The 18,384-nt window shown below is 41.3% G+C and overlaps 2 protein-coding genes across 2 annotated transcripts in view; one reads left to right on the forward strand and one right to left on the reverse strand.

Annotated features, from left to right (window-relative positions):
* med23 (mediator complex subunit 23) overlaps positions 1–18,384 on the reverse strand; it is a 46,758-nt gene that overhangs the window by 21,603 nt on the left and 6,771 nt on the right. The window contains exons 5-13 of the mRNA XM_084081543.1: positions 18,165–18,276; positions 17,440–17,538; positions 17,240–17,341; positions 17,055–17,124; positions 16,516–16,628; positions 13,781–13,876; positions 2,317–2,526; positions 1,188–1,331; positions 412–557 (exon numbers count right to left, since the gene is read on the reverse strand). Coding sequence (XP_083937669.1) covers positions 412–557; positions 1,188–1,331; positions 2,317–2,526; positions 13,781–13,876; positions 16,516–16,628; positions 17,055–17,124; positions 17,240–17,341; positions 17,440–17,538; positions 18,165–18,276 — 1,092 coding nt within the window. The remainder of the gene's footprint in view (positions 1–411; positions 558–1,187; positions 1,332–2,316; positions 2,527–13,780; positions 13,877–16,515; positions 16,629–17,054; positions 17,125–17,239; positions 17,342–17,439; positions 17,539–18,164; positions 18,277–18,384) is intronic.
* The window catches only part of LOC311062531 (C-C motif chemokine 4-like), a 405,685-nt gene that overhangs the window by 6,709 nt on the left and 380,592 nt on the right, over positions 1–18,384 (forward strand). The window lies entirely within an intron of this gene.

Here is an 18,384-nt window from a genome sequence, read left to right on the forward strand (position 1 = left end):
ATTTTACAGAGCGCAAGACCTGGACGGAACCAAACATAAAACGACCCTCCCTAACATTTTAGTCTAGTTTTTATTTGACGTCTTAGTTTTAGTCATCGTAGCTTAGTTTTTATTACGATTAGTTTTTATTTATGTTAAGTCAGTGAAAAAAGGTAGTCGACAAACATTTTTCGTCATAGTTTTAGTCGAGAAAATCAACACTGGATGAGAGACAAGAGAACGTGAACTGCGGTTGAATAGGAACACTGCTGCTTGAGTTCTTTCTAACGCTGGGAATCCACCAAAAAAGCGTCTATGATGGCTTCATAGATTAGTTTGACAACACTATTATCTTGTATGGGGCGAATGCTACTTGAATCTGGGGCATACATGCTTGTATCTAGGGAACACCTATATCCAGGGGATACCTACTCGTGGTGTAGCTTGAGAGAGTGTGGGATGGGTATCTGCAGTTTGGAGTTGTCGTTCTGGGCCTTGCGGTTCAGATGGATCCAGATGCAGGTCATGGCGAAGGAATGAGTCGACTGGGGCTTGTTAATGTCTGGCACTGGAATACACTGGAGGGAGGGAGGGAGAAACAGAGTTTGTAATACAGTTTGTCTACATCATTGGTTCTCAAAGTGGGGTCCGGGGACCCCCAGGGGTCCTTGGAGGGGGTTCCAGGGGTGTCCCCAGCTAAATTAGTTAATAAAGCGTCACAATTATTTTAACCCCTTTATGCCCCTTATATTTCGTACTTTTACTATTAAAAAATAGCAGATCTACAAGCTCATAGCGTGGCACCAAGTGCCGTGCTATGAGCTTGTAGATCTGCTATTTTCTTTTTTTAATCTGGAAAATGTGTGCACTTTTTTTTAAAAGGCGAACATTTTTTAACACAAATCTTTGCTTCTGGTGGTCCCTGGCACCACATATTTTCAGGTGTGGGTCCGCGTTGGGGGTCCTTGACATGAAAAAGTTTGAGAACCACTGGGCAACACAAACTATAGAAACACCTGAGGATGTTTAGGACACAACATGTTGTCAGAAACTGTATTTATGTTGAAATACATAAAGAAACGTATATCCGGTGCCTACGTCATTTTGTGACGCGAGTGTGGGGGGGATAATATCAAAAATACACATGCACACACACACACACACACACACACACACACACACACACACACACACACACACACAAATACCTCTTTCTCGGGGTAGAGCAGGTCGAAGAGTTTCATGACAGGCAGGAAGTCAGCCAGGGCGTTCTTCTGTATACTCCCTGATATAAACTGCAGTAGGACCCACATCAGATGGTCCCTGCCTTTGATCAGACCTCTGCCAGCAAGCTGCAGGGAGACAGAGAGAGAGAGAGAGAGAGAGAGAGAGAGAGAGAGAGAGAGAGAGAGAGAGCAAAACCAACATCGGGTTAGGGCTGTCAGACATTTTACTTGATAATTAATTGTCATACAAATATTTTTTAATAACGGTTTAATCGTGTTTTTGGCGTCGAGCATTGGAACAAAATACTAATACACATTTTGAGTAATACATATTACAATTACTATTTTCCAAAAGTGACTAGTTACTATTTTCACGAGCCTTGGTGGTACTGTGGGCTTGAGTGTTTTTATTTGATCCTGTGTTGTTTTTGGTCCGTTGATATAATGGTAGACTAGGTTGATATCGAGTTGCTTTGCAGGTTGCTGATCCGGTCTAGGTCTAGACCCTAGAGCGGATACGGAAACGATGCGCACTTGTCTGTACAAGTGAATTATCGGATGCGGAAGGGCGGGCCTTAAACCGGATCAAACAGGGGCTAGTGTTAGTGTGAGACTCACAGACTGCGAGAGACTTAACAAACAAGGAGGAGACACCGGCACCGTTACGTTTCCTACTTGGAAATATTGTCATTATTCTGATTTTGTCCGGACCAAAGATTTGAAGAACATTGTTGTCCGCTGCTAATTGTGTGTTGGTAAGAAGAAGGAACTTTCAACTGCTAATGACTTTTGGGGAGAAAGGATGCAATTACAGGGGGCGAGAAAAAAAAATTAAGTAATAAGTAACAAGTTACTTTTGGCAGGGTATGTAGTATGTAAAGTAACACTATTACTTTTTAAACAAGTAACAAGTAGTAGGTATGTAGAAAATCCTCTCACTCTCTTGTTGGGAGTGGGTGGAGTTGGACCCTGTGGTTCTAATCATTTCACTTAGTGGTGGGCGGAGTCTGGTTTTAGCCTAATTTGGCACACCTGAGGTAGGTCTAATATTACTGGTTTTGAGTAACTTTTCCAACACTAACCACAACCCCTGGCCTAGCTACACCTTTACCTTCTGATGCAAGGAGAGCACCATGTGAGGGAAGCTGGCGAACTGGAAGAGCACAAAGAAGATGAGCTGGGAGGAGAGGTGCTGCCACAGCAGCTGGCTGGTGCCGCCGATGTCGGCGTCGATCAGGTGCTCCTCCGTCTCTGAGCGCTCCATGGCGTACACCACCAGGTCCACCAGCTGCTCCTCCAGCACCGGGCAGCGCTGCTTATGCTGGGGAGGAGGAGGAGGAGGAGACGCAAAGGGGAGGAGGAGGAGAGGGAGAGGAGAGAGCCGTGAGATGAGGAGCGTGGATGGATGGATGGATGGGGAAAGGGGAGAGAGAGGGGGAAAAAGGAGGGTTGGAGATAGAAAGCAAAGTTTGTAGAGATGTTCGATAATATCCCCTCCCCCCCCCCACTTATTCCATTAAGACCGGGAGAGCATCTGTGTCATGTTGAGATTTCTTTGGCTATTCAAAAATAGCAGATCTACAAGCTCATAGCGCGGCACATGAGCTTGTAGATCTACTTTTTCTTTTTATGTCGTGAAAATGTGAGCAAATATTTGAATGTACGTATACTTTTAAAGGGAACATTTTTGACTCCAATCTTTGCTTGTGGGGATCCCTATTACGAAATATTTAGAGATGGGGGTCCGCGGCCCAATTACATATAATTTTGTATACCACTGATATGGAAACATGCGTTTTTCAAAAAAAGCTGTTAGGATTTAGAAGACATTTGTAAAAACGTTCCCTTTAAAACATATATTTATATTCAAAAGATTTGCACAAACTTTCATTTTCACTGATTTTTTCAAAAATAGCAGATCTACAAGCTCGCAGATCTGCTATTTTTGAATAGCCAAATAATTCTTTAAAAATGACACAGATTCTTTCCCGGTCTAAATGGGTTAAGATCCAAATTGTATGTCTGAGTGGTTCTCTTATTTTGCACAGAGGATGTTAACATATGGAAAGCCTGGTTGCGTTCATGAATGCATCCAGTGGGGCAGCACAATAGAATTTGGTTTGGTTTTGGTGAAAAAAGCCTGCATACGTATATCGGTATTGGTTGATATCACAATAGGCTCTATGCACAGCAGCCATTTTGGAGAAAAATTGGGCCTCTTCTGACTTCCTACACAGGTGTTACCAATGATACTAATGAAGGCTCTGTTCCATTCTGGTCAAACAGAGTCAGGGTGCTGATATTGTGCATGTTGGCTCACTAGAAATACTAGTGGGTCTCAAAGTGCGGTCCAGGGACCCTCATGGTTCCTTGAGAGGGTGTAACTCTGAGAGTGTACAAATGGAACCAAATGGACCCTCCCGGGTCCATTTGGTTCCATTTGTACACTCTCAGAGTTATGGGGGTCCTTGAAATTAAAAAGTTTGAGAACCACTGTGCTACACTAAATGGAACAGAGCCTTCATTAGTGTCATTGGTAAAACCTGTGAAGGAAGCAAGGAAGGGGCCCAATTTCTGTCCAATATGGCTGCTGTGCATAGAGCCTATTGGGAAATTAAGAGTTGGACAATATCGGAAAACCGGATATCAGCACAAAAAAAGCCAATATCATCCCTAAAAGTTTGTAAAGTTACTTAAGTAAACTATAACACGCTGCAGCAGATTTGGAAAAAATACATATATATACTGAAATCAGTCAGATTGAGGACTTTAATCCATAAATACATCTTCCTCCAGTCGCCCGACTCGGCTCGAAGTCGAGGGAAAGGGATGAACAGATGAAGAGGGCGAAAGTATAAAAGGAGAGGAGGACGAGCGAAAGAGAAAGAGAGAAAGAGAGATGAGCAGAGCAGGCACTGACACTTAACTCTAGGCGCAAGATTGTCACTCAATATCAACATGATACAAAAGTCCCAATATGCATCATGGATTTGTACCCCTGTATCATGTTGGACTGCTTTGCTTTCCATTCAAACTTCCTTTTCTATATTGTGTCATAGGTCACACATAAACGTAACCGTGTATTCAGGGTGGAAAAGTGACAGTTTCATACTCTTAACCATGGTGGTGAATGGATGCATTAATTACATACTTCTGTGTAATCCTATTGAGAGCAGAGCCTATTTTCCATCAAAAGTCAAAGGGTTAAACACCTAAACCTGTGCACAGATACACATACCGTAGCCATTGTAAAAGGTCATTTTTTTCCATTGATAAAGCACTGTCATTTCTCAAACCCACTTAAGCCCCTACATACTCAAACTGTATGATGATGATTAGTGAAAATAGTGAATCTACAAGCTCAACGACGTATCGCGATGTAACACGCTGTGGGCTTGTAGAGCTGTCATTTGTGTATTAATTTCAATTTTTTGACGTTTTCACCAGTCGTGGAAAGTAACTAAGTACATGTACTCATTTACTGTACTTAAATACACATTTTAGTAGAGTGGAGGAGGCTCTTCTACATTGGCTACCGCTGTTAACCTGAGCACCAAGGACACATCAGACATCACACGTCACCACAAAACAACTCAAATAGCACAGCACAGGATATTTAAAAAAAAACTGCACAGTGCATACACACATGCAAGGCCAAATGGGAATAGGCTCTATGCACAGCAGCCATATTGGAAAGAAATTGGGCCTCTTCTTACTTCCTTCACAGGTGTTACCAATGAATGATACTAATGAAGGCTCTGTTCCATTCTGGTCAGGGTGCTGAAGTTGGCTCACTAGAAACACTCCATTTTGGTTCCCAAATGGCCCCTTATGGTGGGTGTGTAACTCTGAGAGTTATGGGGGTCCTTGAAAATAAGACAACCACTGTGCCACACTAAATGGAACGGAGCCTTAATTAGTATTATTAGTAACACCTGTGAAGGAAGTAAGGAAGGGGCCCAATTCATTCCCAATATGGCTGCTGTGCATATAGCCTATTGGGGGGTGGGTTGGTATCTGGAAATGAATGAGTGGGACAGGGTACAACTTCTAACACTGGCCATGAGTAGAGAAGTCACCATCAAGACATGTTACTGTCTTACAAATAATTGCACTTAACAATTTAGTTGTGTTTTTTTTGGCATTGAACATTGGAAAATAGAAGTCAATATTATTACATTTCCGTTTGCCTTTTAGGGTTTGTAAACAAAAATTTCAGATATGACAAATAACTTCAATATACACAGAAACACCAATAATCTTTATAAGTAATGCATTATGGCCGAAAACAGGCCATGCATTTAATAATGTTCACAATCATCATCTGAAATAGCCGATGTAGAAGTTCAAAAGATAATGCAAAATAATTGCTTTCAATGAATCCTTTATGGTAAAATTAAGTTACAATGGGGTTTATATAGGAAGGGGGCGTGTTTGATAAAAGGAATATCAAATATCTAAATACTGAATCAAGGAACTTAAAAAACCTTTAACTCTGAAAATGTAAGAATGGACATGCAAGTGTCCACTTTTACATTTTAGCAGGAGACCTCCAGTTATAAGTTTGCTCCTCTAGCATATTAGGTTACTTTCCAATCCAATTTTCAACAGTACATTTCAATGGACATCATCTGTTTTTCATCAGATTGGTTTTCCTTAACAGTGGGTAAAGTATTAATCGTCATTTCTCATTAGAATAACTGATGAATGCATTAAAGGTGCTGCAATTGATATAAAACAAAACTCTTTTTTTTGGGTTAAAAAGTTAAAGCTCTATATCCACTATGGAGTGTTTGTTCAGTAACAGATGTCTTCCCACCTCTCCATCTCTCATTTTCAGGTGGGTTGGCAATTTCATCCAATCAGGAGGGAGTACCCATTTATCGGCTTCAATGTTATAGTGTTCCAGTTCCAATTTTCACTGTAACCTGTACGAACTCTCTGTCCTGACTGGATAAAATTGGTATCCCGACCTGAAAATGCATTTTGTTTACTAAAGAGCTGCAGAGACGGGGAGTTTGCAGTTACCGAACAAAGGCTCTGTAACAATGATTACCATCAGAATATAGAGCTATATAACACTTATTTTAACAAAACAAAATCACTTACTGCACCTTTAAACACATAACACAAAACACAGGAATATACTCGACAGACATACAGTCTAAACAATGTTCCTCATGGCCAGATTTCAAAAACTTCCCACAATGCATTTGGCTCATCAACTAAGGAACATCACACGACACAGGTCAGAGTTCCCTCATCCAGTCAGACAGCCAATCAGAATCACTCATCAGCTGACCTGGGCATAACACTGATCAAATGGACTTTCAATTTAAAAAAAAGTGCAATTCTTTAGAAAGTATAAAAGATATGTGAAAAGAACATAACATTTGGCGCTGAATCTGTCCAGCGGTTTGCGAGATTAGCTCCAAACACACTCACCTAGACCACTGGTTCTCTAAAACATTTCATAACAAAAGGTCCCCAAAATGTACAATGGATTTGTCCGCGGACCTCCATTTGAAAAGATTTTGTGCCATGGCACCAGTGTTAATTTTGAGAGCAAATTTTGATTTAGTTTTCATAGTCTTTTGAATAGAATTTAGCTTTAGTCATATTTTAGTCATCTGAAATGTTTTACTTTTAGGCTAGTTTCAGTCGACTAAATATCATACGATTTTAGTTGACTAAATCTACAGTTGATTTTGTCGACTAAAATAGTATTTTAGTGAGCCATGATGCCGTCATAATGCTTTATGACGCAATTTATACTTAGCAGTCTGCCGGAAATAGCAGATCTACCAGCCCACGTTTGTCCCTGGCACAAAACATTTTCAGATGGGGGGGTCCGTGGCCAAATACATATCAATTTGGGGGTCCTCGATATGAAAAAGGTTTGAGAACTGCCGTTCTAGATTTGTCCAGGTCAGCTCAACAGAAAACGGGATGGGGGTGACAAACACTACATCCACACATGCAGTGCAGCGAGGGCTCGAGACTCCCAAAGCAGGGTTTGATCTGATCTGATCTAAACCAAGTTATTATTTTATCTATGCTTTTCTTAGAGGTGGGGCAAGTGATATGTTGGGGGTTAAAACCAAAAGCTCTGATATTAGTCATTGCTATAGACTCTCTATATAGCAATGATACAGGTACTGTTCAGTAACAGGGGTCCCCTTGTCTCTCTCCAGCTCTTTAATACAACAGAAAATACAGGTGGGTTGTCAATTTCATCCAATCACGAGAGAGAACCAATTTATCAATTTTATTATGTTCCTGTTCTTATTTTGTCTTGCTCATTTCCTTGTTTCATCACTCACCAATTTCACTTTGTTTATTCTGACTTGTGTCCCACACACGTTCTCTGTCCTGAGCTTTGTACTTGTTCACATGCCCGTTTAATTGTAAAACTAAATCATGGCTAATATCCGCTCACTTCTGCTGCTGTAATTGCCTTTTCTAGGGTGATTTCTAGGGTGACCTAGGGGTGTCAACCCATTCAACCTGGAACGCATCTGTGCCAGTTAAATTTCTTTGGCTATTCAAAAATGTCAGATATACAAGCTCATAGCGCGGCACAGAGTGCCGCACTATGAGCTTGTAGATCAGCTATTTTTTGAAAAATCTTGAATTTTTTTTTAGACTTTTTTCAAAAAACTGTTAGGATTTAGAAAACATTTTTTAAGAATCATCTCAGGTCTTAATGGGTTAAATGTCTCTCTCTCTACGTCTTAATTATTATTTTGTCAGATCTCAATTGCACCCTGCCTTGTTCATTTCAAACCCTCTGGTGTTTCATTGTCTTTTTTTTTCTCTCCAGTTTTCCAGTGTGTCAACAATAAAATAAAACAAAATCTAAAATTAAAATAAAACAGAAGCGGGAAAAACAAACAAGCGTCCAATGGGCTGGTTAGTTGGCAAGTCAGGTGACCGGGAAAGAGGAACAAAGGACATACCTGGGCAATGTTCAGAGTCTAGAGAGCACATGGTAGAGAGACAAACACCACACGCAACCAAAGAGAGAGAGAGGAAAATAAAGAAAGGACAAGACGGGGAAAAAAAGAGACAAGTAGGACCAGAAAGAAAAGCGAGAGAGAGAAAGAGATAGTGACTAAAAGAAGCTACAGGTTTGTTCACAAAATGCCCTTTCAGTTCAGTCAACTCAGCCCATTTAAACCAACAAACTGGATTGTGTAGTTATTTGTTCACAATATAGGCTCTATATAGGCACAGCAGCCATATTGGAATAGAAATTGGGCCTCTTCCTTACTTCCTTCACAGGCCATACCAATTATACTAATTAAGGCTCTGTTCCATTTAGTGTAGCACAGTGGTTCTCAAACTTTGTAATTTCAAGGACCCCCATAACTCTGAGAGAGTACAAATGGACCCGTTTTGTACACTCTCAGAGTTACACACCATTTGTACACTCTCAGAGTTACACACCCCTAAGGGGCCATTTGGAACCCCCTCAAGGAACCTTGAGGGTCCCTGGACCCCACTTTGAGACCCACTGGTGTAGCAGAGTGTTTCCATTGAGCCAACATGCACAATATCAGCACCCTGACTCTGTTTGACCAGAATGGAACAGAGCCTATTAGTATAATTGGTAAAACCTGTGAAGGAAGTAAGGAGGCGGCCCAATTTCTTTCCAATATGGCTGCTGTGCATAGAGCCTAGGTCCTTACACAACCGTCATTGTTTATTTAGTGTGAAACATTTAACAGCGGAGCTGGCTGTAATTGCGTTAATTTAAACTGCCGATATGTGTCGGTATGAGTAGGTACATAGAATGTGAATATTACGCGGTAGTGAAGCGCCCTAATTCATGTTCAAAATTATGTCGAAAAAGCATCCGCCTGTGTGCATGAGGCATCACCAAATTATTATAAGTTTCATGCGAAATATTCACTGATGAGTTTTGTCAGATTGTTTCTTCATCACAGTCCCGGTTTGTAAGGACCTTTTAGAATCTGTTCATTTAGAAAGACAAGTGTGCTCGGGGGGAAAGAATGACGGTGAAATGTTAACCTCTAAGCGGAAAATAGCCGATCTACAAGCTCTGATTGGTTAAGCTCAAGAGGAGCTTGTGGATCTGCTACTTTCACAATGTGTTGGAATATTTCTGCCTGTAACGCCAGGGTTAATGTGGTTAAACTCCAGTCAGGGTTAAAAAAAAACACACACGGTGGGGTCCAGGGTTGCATGAGGACGGTTGATGGTGATGATGGCACTTTTCAGCTGTATTCAATAGCAAAACCTTCAGTGGCCCGTGCTCTATATGGGGTTAGGATGTTTGATGAGACACAGGCAGCAGTTAAATAGGCGCTGTAAGTGATATTGTTTTTGTTCAAATAAGTGTTAAAAAAAACTATATTCCCATAGCAAATCATTACTATAGAAGAGTTTGATCAATAGAGGACTCCCTGTCTCTGTAACTCCCTCCTTATCGGCCTCCCAGCATGCTCACTTAAAGGTATAGTTCAACAACAAAAAAAAAAATATTTTCTATCAATTACACATCCCATGGAGACTTGAATTCATGGAGATAGTTTTAGTCACATTCCTAAGCCAATAATTCACTTAGATCAGCTAAAGACAAGAATGCTGTCCAAGCCTTCCCTAAAACACCCTGGACACCGCTGCGCACGTCCTCGACTCCTGGTTCTCAAAGTGTGGAATAAACCCCCCCCCCCCCCCCCCCCCCCCCCCCATTGCAGTCAGAACTGTAGACCCACTTCCAATTGTCTGCTGTAGACTGAAGACTCACCTCTCCAGACTCCAACTCACATCCTAGCACTTAAAAGGGATAGTTCTAAATCTATTTTCTGTTTACTAAAGAGCTAGAGAAATGGGGGAGACTCCTGTCTGTTACTGATTGTTACTGAACAATCTATAAAGCAATGATTATTATCGGAATATAGAGCTTTAACCTTTTTAATGATAAACTTTTCCTTTTAACCAAAGATATCACTCACAGCACCTATAACTCCAGATGGATCACCAAATGCCAAGCACTTTAGGTCAACTCCTGTTTTTAAATGTGCTAATGTGCTATATAAATAAAGACGACTTGACTTAAAAGTCATACTGTCAAAGGTACCATTCTCTGTACATTTGTGGTGCCTGTGTCATTTTGGCGCGAGAGTCAGCCAGGTGGAGACACTCGATTCGACTAAAAATAGTTCATTAAAAAAAAAAAGATTTGTGAGGAATGGTTATTGTGAAAAATATACCAGTGATGAATAAAATATAGAAAAGATTATATATAACAATAGCTGTTGTTTAAAGCTGCACTATGTACCTTTCCTCTTCTACCCCGGATTTGAACCCGGTTTCACCATTGCGCTAATAGAGCCTCCCTGCCTGCTCAGGCCAGGGGATAAATTTAATCTTGACCATCAGGTGTCAGATCCTGTGTCTAGGTGAGGCATGACCATCTAAAGTCTCAATAGAAGAGCAGGGGGACCAAATACAACCACCTCAATTGTATAAGTTATGTACTGTGTACCATACAGATTGGACATAATTGAATTTTATTCATATTTTAAAAAAGTTACATAGTGCTGCTTTAAATTAAAACATTACACGGTATGACTTTAATGTTATAATTCATTATAACATCCTCATTAAGCCTGTCCCCGACAGGAATGTCCACTTAGTCCCTGCAACAGGGACAGTGTTTCTGCTGTTTCACAGTATTCAGAATGATCCCAATAATACTCAAAATCCTGCCTCATCACCTCCGCCAAATTGGTGACCTGCCGAAATGTGTGACCATCTTGTGTGGACTTCACGTTAACGTCAATGTCCAAACGTAAATCAATGCTGTTTGTTTATTATCGTGTAGGCTACTCTTTGCAGGCAATAACATGGATAGGTAAAAGGACCACCATTTTTACAGCTGAAAGTGAGTTTTTCCCAATAAAAAGATACATTTGTTTTTACATAGTTTCACTTACTAAATATACTTTAGAAATTGAATTGTTCTACTTTCAAATGGTTTATTGGTTCTCCTTAAACAAAAATTGTATGGTTTATTTCACCTCTCATACCAAATGTCTCATAGCATTGAACTGTACGCGCACAAGTGTGCGTGTCTGCAACTGGTCGCGGCCCTCAATCATCAAGTCACCTTTCACCCAATGCATGCACCCCTAATATAGACTTTAATCAGCTGGCTTTCTGGGCTGAGTTGAAACTGAAAGGAGCTCAACGGAGCAACACCAGTGCATTGTGGGTCAGCCCACCCGATTGGCTGACTTTACTTTCATTTCCTTACACAGCTGTGTTACGGGTGGTGTTCATATTAAGCGCAGTGGTTCTCTAAAAGTGGGGTCGGGGGACCCCCCCAGGGGTCCTTGAGGGAGTTCCAGGGGGGGTCCCCAGATAATTGACTGGTAACTCTGAGAGCGTACGAAATGGAACCGAATTGACCTGTAAGGGTCCATTTGGTTTCATTAGTGCACTCTCAAGAGTTATGGGGGGCCCGTGGCAAATTGCAGTGGTTCTCAACCTTTACAGACCCCCCATATTTGAGCTGGGGACCCCCCACCCTGACAAGCACATGGAATTGTAGGAGTTGAGGTTTTGCAGATAAATATTTACAATAAATATTGCAAATAATTTTTTTTTGCCTCTTTCTTAGGGAATATTTGACTTACTATTTGGTATTTAACTTTTCTTCATTTTAGAGGTATTAAAAAGGTCTTAGAAGTCCTTAAATTTTCACTTTGGAAATGTGCAGATACCCTGTATACAGTACACTTATACAGTATGTTGGTTTGTTTACTGTTGAATGAGAAAACAATGTTGCACGTTAAGCTAGTCATCTGGGGACCCCCCTAAAATCATTTGGGGGACCGCCCTGGGTGTCCCGGCCCACAGGTTGAGAACCACTGGCATGATGCATAGTAAACTGGGGGTCCTTGAAATGAAAACAAAAGGTTTGAGAATCACTGCACATGGGGAAACGTTGAAGAAGGGAATAAGAACACGAGGGAAGAATGAAAATGGAGAGAAGGTAGAGAGGAAGAAGTAGAGAGAAAGTGAACGGAATGAACAAAATGTTTGAAAAAGGAAAGGAGGAGGTTACATCATTTCTCCTACACCACTCTCATCAATGACCATGTGTATATTCTGGGTTTAAGTTATATTGTGATTACTTCTATTTATTTGACCAAAATCAAATCAGTCTGACAAATGTTTAGTTAGTGTGGTTTGTTTTGGTTCAGAAACCTCACGTACGGCCACACGTAAAGTTTAGCGTGAAGGAACGTTCCGGTCGTGTAGAGTCTGTGCAGTGTTGATATTGTCTACTGGTTCTCCTACGCACCTGCTTTTAAACTGTTTAATCAAGGTGTGCAAAGGTTTTTCTACACAAAAGGTTCAGAAACCTCAAAAATTCAAGCTACCTTGGCTTAGCTTAGCTTAGCTGAGGATGACAAGACGGCTAGGCTCGCGTTGAATCACAGTGGTATCCAATGAGAATGACCTGGGGGCGTGGCCATTGATCAAGTGGTGTAGGGGGAGGGGGGGGAACATGGGATGCGGGGAGGAGGATAGCGGCTGAACAGAGAGGAAGAGGAGTGGAGGAGATGATAGGAGGAGGACAAACAATGAAGGGAGGAGGAGGGAGGACTACATGTGAACGGGGAAGGAGAGTGCGTGTGTGTGTACTTATATTAATATACTTGTGAGGGCTAAATGTCCTGACAAGTATAGTGGAATGTGAGAAATAGACATTATGTGGACAACATTTCTGGTCCTCACAGGTGAAATGTTTTTTATGGTTAAAACATGTTTTGGGGGGAGTTAGGTTTACAATAGGCTCTATGCACAGCAGCCATATTGGAGAAAAATTGGGCCTCTTCTGACTTCATTCACAGGTGTTACCAATGATACTGTACTAATGAAGGCTCTGTTCCATTCAGGTCAAACAGAGTCAGGGTGTTGATATTGTGCATGTTGGCTCACTAGAAATACTAGTGGGTCTCAAAGGGTGGTCCAGGGACCCTCATGGTTCCTTGAGAGGGTGTAACTCTGAGAGTGTACAAATTTCTACACTCTCAGAGTTACGGGGGTCCTTGAAATTAAAAGGTTTGAGAACCACCGTGCTACACTAAATGGAACAGAGCCTTCATTAGTGTCATTGGTAACACCTGTGAAGGAAGCAAGGAAGGGGCCCAATTTCTGTCCAATATGGCTGCTGTGCATAGAGCCAATTAGGACATTCAGGTTGGGTTAAGAGTTAAGGATTAAGCATTTGGAGAGTAGGTTTAGGGGTTACGGTTGGACTTATGCTTGATTTACAGTACACTCAAGTTGCATGCCAGTGTCGTGCACCGGCAATAGCAAATCTACAAGCTCATAATAACACTTGTAGATCTGCTATTTTTGGTTTTAGGGTTAGGGTTAAAAATTGCCCCAAAACAAATTTCGATTTTTGTAGATTCATAAAATCACCGTATTAAACCGCTGATGTCCTCAAAAGAATAGTAATGCAAACGTGTGTGTGTGTGTGTGTGTGTAGCAGGTGGTGTGTGGGGGAGATGAAGGGGAGATGATGGTACCTGCTTGTTGAGTCCCAGCATGTTGCACACCATCTCTCTGGAGTAGGGCTGCTCCAACACGTACCGCAACAGGCCTGTCTGAGGTTCAAACAGATCCTACACACACACACACACACACACACACACACACACACACACACACACACACACACACACACGTTATAAATATTGAACCAATGAAGAGTATTAACCCATTTAGACCTGGAACGCATCTGTGTCACTTTTTTTATTTGAGCTAAAAAGCATTATTTTACACTTTGGCTTTTCAAAAATAGCAGATCTACAAGCTCATAGCGCGGCACCGAGTGCCGCGCTATGAGCTTGTAGATCTGCTATTTTTGAAAAATCAAGAAAATGTGTGCAAATCTTTGAATATATATGCTTAAAGCGAACATTTTTAACTCTATTCTTTGCTTCTGGGGGTCCATGGAACCAAATATTTTGAGATGTGGGGTCCGCGGCCAAATACATATAATTTTGGGGGTCCTTGACATGAAAAGGTTTGAGCACCACTGATATAGAAACATATGTTTTTCATAAAACTGTTGGGATTTTACATGATGACAAGATTACATTTTGTAGAATCGGCTTCAGGTCTTAATGGGTAAACAAGAGCTTGTGACTAAATAATAACTACACTGGATCCATGGGAACACAACTTCTTCTTTCTATTTCCTGAAAATTAACGGGGGTTTTTTGTACAAGGTTTCTGCACAACAACGATGATAAACAATGTTGCTGTAATATGTACACGAGGGCTTCAGTAATTACAACAAAACGAATATATTATGACATCAGTGGAATGCCAGCCACACCATCCCAATTTAAAAATGCTCTCACTGATTCTCACAGAAATTTCATGTGCCTAAGTTCATATGAATTATAGTGAGTTGGAATTTATTGATGCTCCCAAATCAAAGATAATACATATTTTATAATGATAAATAATGATCTCTTAATACAGAGGGTTATGAGTAAAAACAAAAACAAAAAAATCCCATTCTGTGATTTTTACAGCCCAAATGTTTTTAACCACCTATTGGCCATTGCTACTGCACAGTAAAATCATGGGTGTTAATTAACTCTGAGAGTGAACAAATGGGACCAAAGAGACCCATAAGGGTACGTTTGGCTCAACTTGTCCACTCTCAGTTAAATTAAAACTATCGACTGCATGATAACCACGACTAAAGCCTAATTTACTATACCTTGTCATATGTATAAAAAATCTTAGTAGGTACTTAACTTATTCACTGCCAGATTAATTTCTGGCTGTGTTTTCCCACTACCAGCAATTTTCGTTTTTTTTTTTTTTACTTTCAACAGGTGAGGTCACAAAAAATGATATTCATTATGATCGCATGTCCAATCGTTTGTAAACACACAGGGTGCGTCTCTGAGTCGCCCAGACAACAAACATTTCAACCGGGGCAGCCCCTTCTCATGCAGCTCCATGTAACACGCCATTTCCCGGTCAAAGATGCACGGCTTATGATCGCGTGTCCGACTGTTGGTAAACACACAGCGTACGTGTGGCCCAGAGAATAAATATTCCATGGGCGACATTCCCTTCTCCCCTCACAGCAGTTTCAAAACGGAGCCTCTGGCGCAACACGGCGGAATAAAAAGGCAAGTCGAGAAAGAGACGTTTCAATGAAAGAGTTAAAGTGGAAGCGGGCGGAAATGGAAATCTTGGATTGACGTTATTTCCGTATCCGGGTGAGTTACAGTGAAAGTAGTCACTGCGAGTGATGAAGAACAGTGAGATCTTTTATAAAATAAAATAAAAAAATACGTTTTTTTACATCCGTGGCAGAATTGGTAATTGGAAAAAAATATGTTTATTACGTCCTTGGCAGTGAATGAGTTAATAGTGTGTGAAATGCAATTCTGGAAATATTATAGTATGCAACAGTGGACTAGCCTGGTAAAGCATCCCGGTCGCGGGAATTCACATTTCCACGTGTATTCTGCAGACAGTGAATTCACATGGAAATGTAATTTCACACGACCGGGGCGGTTTACCAGGCTAACAGTAGACACTACGATGCTATGAATGTCCAACAAGCGGCAACACACCAGAAATGACGTGGCAGACAGTGACCAAACGGCTGTCGTAACATCAATTATGCTTCCATTAAACACACGTATAGGGTGTAGTTGTTTGTTTAAACCAATGACATGTCATGGTAAATCATGTTTAATAGGCTCTATAAACAGCAGCCATATTATCACTTCTTTCACAGGTGTTACCAATGATACTAATGAAGGCTCTGTTCCATTTAGTCTAGCACAGTGGTTTCCACGACCCCTGTAACTCTGTGAGTGTAAAAATGGAACGTCCTGGTGAACGTACAGGTGTGGTTACATTGGAAGCCCAAGAGGGTCCCTGGACCCCAACTGTAGACCCACTGGAGTGTTTCCAGTGAGCCAACATGCACAATATCAGCACCCTGACTCTGTTTGTCCAGAATGTAACAGAGCCTTCATTAGTATCATTGGTAACACCTGTGAATGTCTTCATAATATGGCTGCTGTGAATAGAGCCCATTGTTGTACACTATTGACAAAACAGGAAAATGATAGTGTAGTCGTACCTTTGCTTTGTCACTAGATGGGGCACTTTCCTAACATTCCGTACAGTCTCATTAGTCCAAGATGAAATGCACTACTGTGTGTGTATATACACACTCAAAAAGTATGTTGAAAAATGTGTGTGTGTGTCTGTGAGTTACCTTGTCGAAGGGCAGCGAACCCTTCAGGGGGAAGCGTAGCGTAGTGGGGTCTAATTTCCAGGAGTTACAGATAGCCCCGCTGTTATTCACTACTGGTAACAGACTGCATCGGCCTAATGCGAGCACACACGCACACACACGCACACGCGCACACGCACACACACACACACACACACACACACACACACACACACACACACACACACACACACACACACACACACACACACACACACACACGTACGTTTGCATTACTGTTATTGTGACATCATCAGCATTCGTTCATCAGTTTGACCCTAAAACCAGAAATAACCGATCAGAGGATCTGGCTAAAAGCATCAAAAGTAGCAGATCTACAAGCTCAAAACGCGTCGCTTCGAGCCGCGTTTTGAGCTTGTGGATCTGCTACTGAGTAGGGCATTAATTTACGAAAAAACACAAAAAGTTTAAAAATGGAGCCAAGAGGTTTCTGCCTCGACAGTGACGATATCCAACACACTAGCAGCCAGCCAGCACCACTGCTGTTGTATTCCTCTTACCACAGATAGAGTTGATTCTGGCTGTGGGTCGAAAACTGTCCACGAAGTCTGCTATTAAACTGCCAAGAAGCTATGAGAAAGAGACAGAGAGAGACAGAGACAAAGAGAGAGAAAGAGAAAGTTAGACATAAACACAGTCATACACACACACCGACACACACCGACACACACACATATATACCTACCCAGTGCGATAGCTGTCCCTCGGGATAGAATTTTCGGATCTCTGTGACAGCAAAATAAGCTGGCAGGAGACATGCATTCCTGTCAAGGATATATTCCACCACCTACACACACACACACGCACGCACACGATTATTCAGTATGCCTGTTGGCACAAATTCGAATTATTTTTCTGAATGCATTGAATTATGACAGACGTCACCTCTCTGGCGGCTAGCAGCTGTTGCACCACAGCTGAGCTAACTGTAGTAGGAATGGTCTGAATCTTATCCAGGAAGGTCTTCAGTAGGTCTCGGACACCCTAAGATGCAGACACACACACACACACACACACACACACACAAATTCATTAGTTTGGTGGTGGAAAGTAGCTAAGTACATTTACTCAAGTACTGTACTTAAGTAACATTTTGAGGTACTTTTACTTCACTGGAGTATTTCCAATTGTCAATACTTTTACTTCTACTCCACTAATATAAATAATTGATACTTTAAATAATATTGTACTTTTACTTATTTTGATTATTATTATTACAAAACATACATTAACCACTTCATTTGAAAATAGCCGATCTAAAAGCTCACAATGAGTCGCATCGCGACACACTGTGAGCTTGTAGATCTGCTATTTGAGAACTTGTGAAATGGGTCATTCTGTATAATGAATACTTTCTACTTTTGGTACCTTAAGTACATTTTGATACCAATAATTTTGTACTTTTACTCACGTAAATTTTGAATTCCGGACTTTTACTTGTAACAGACTATTTCTGCATTGAAGTATTGATACTTTTACTTAAGTAAAACATTTGAGTACTTTTTCCACCACTGACCCCCTCCATTTGAAAAGATTGGGTGGGATTGGGTGGGTGTGGAGAGACTGAGAGACAGACAGAGACTGACAGAGACAGAGACAGAGAGAGAGACCTTATAGTCCACTCCTCCGATGATCTTGCGGATGAGCTTAAACGTCAGCGCCCACAGCTGAGTCCTGTCCCACTCCAAACTGTCTGAGCTGATCAGCGCCACACACACCATCCTACGGGAACACACGCACACACCAACATCGATCAGAACAAAAAAACAAGACATTGATCCGATTAAACATCACGTCAACAAAGATTAATACAAGAATAGGCAAAAAAAG

The sequence above is a fragment of the Gymnoscopelus microlampas genome, assembly GCF_963454915.1.
Source record: "Gymnoscopelus microlampas genome assembly, chromosome: 16".
NCBI lineage: Eukaryota > Metazoa > Chordata > Actinopteri > Myctophiformes > Myctophidae > Gymnoscopelus > Gymnoscopelus microlampas.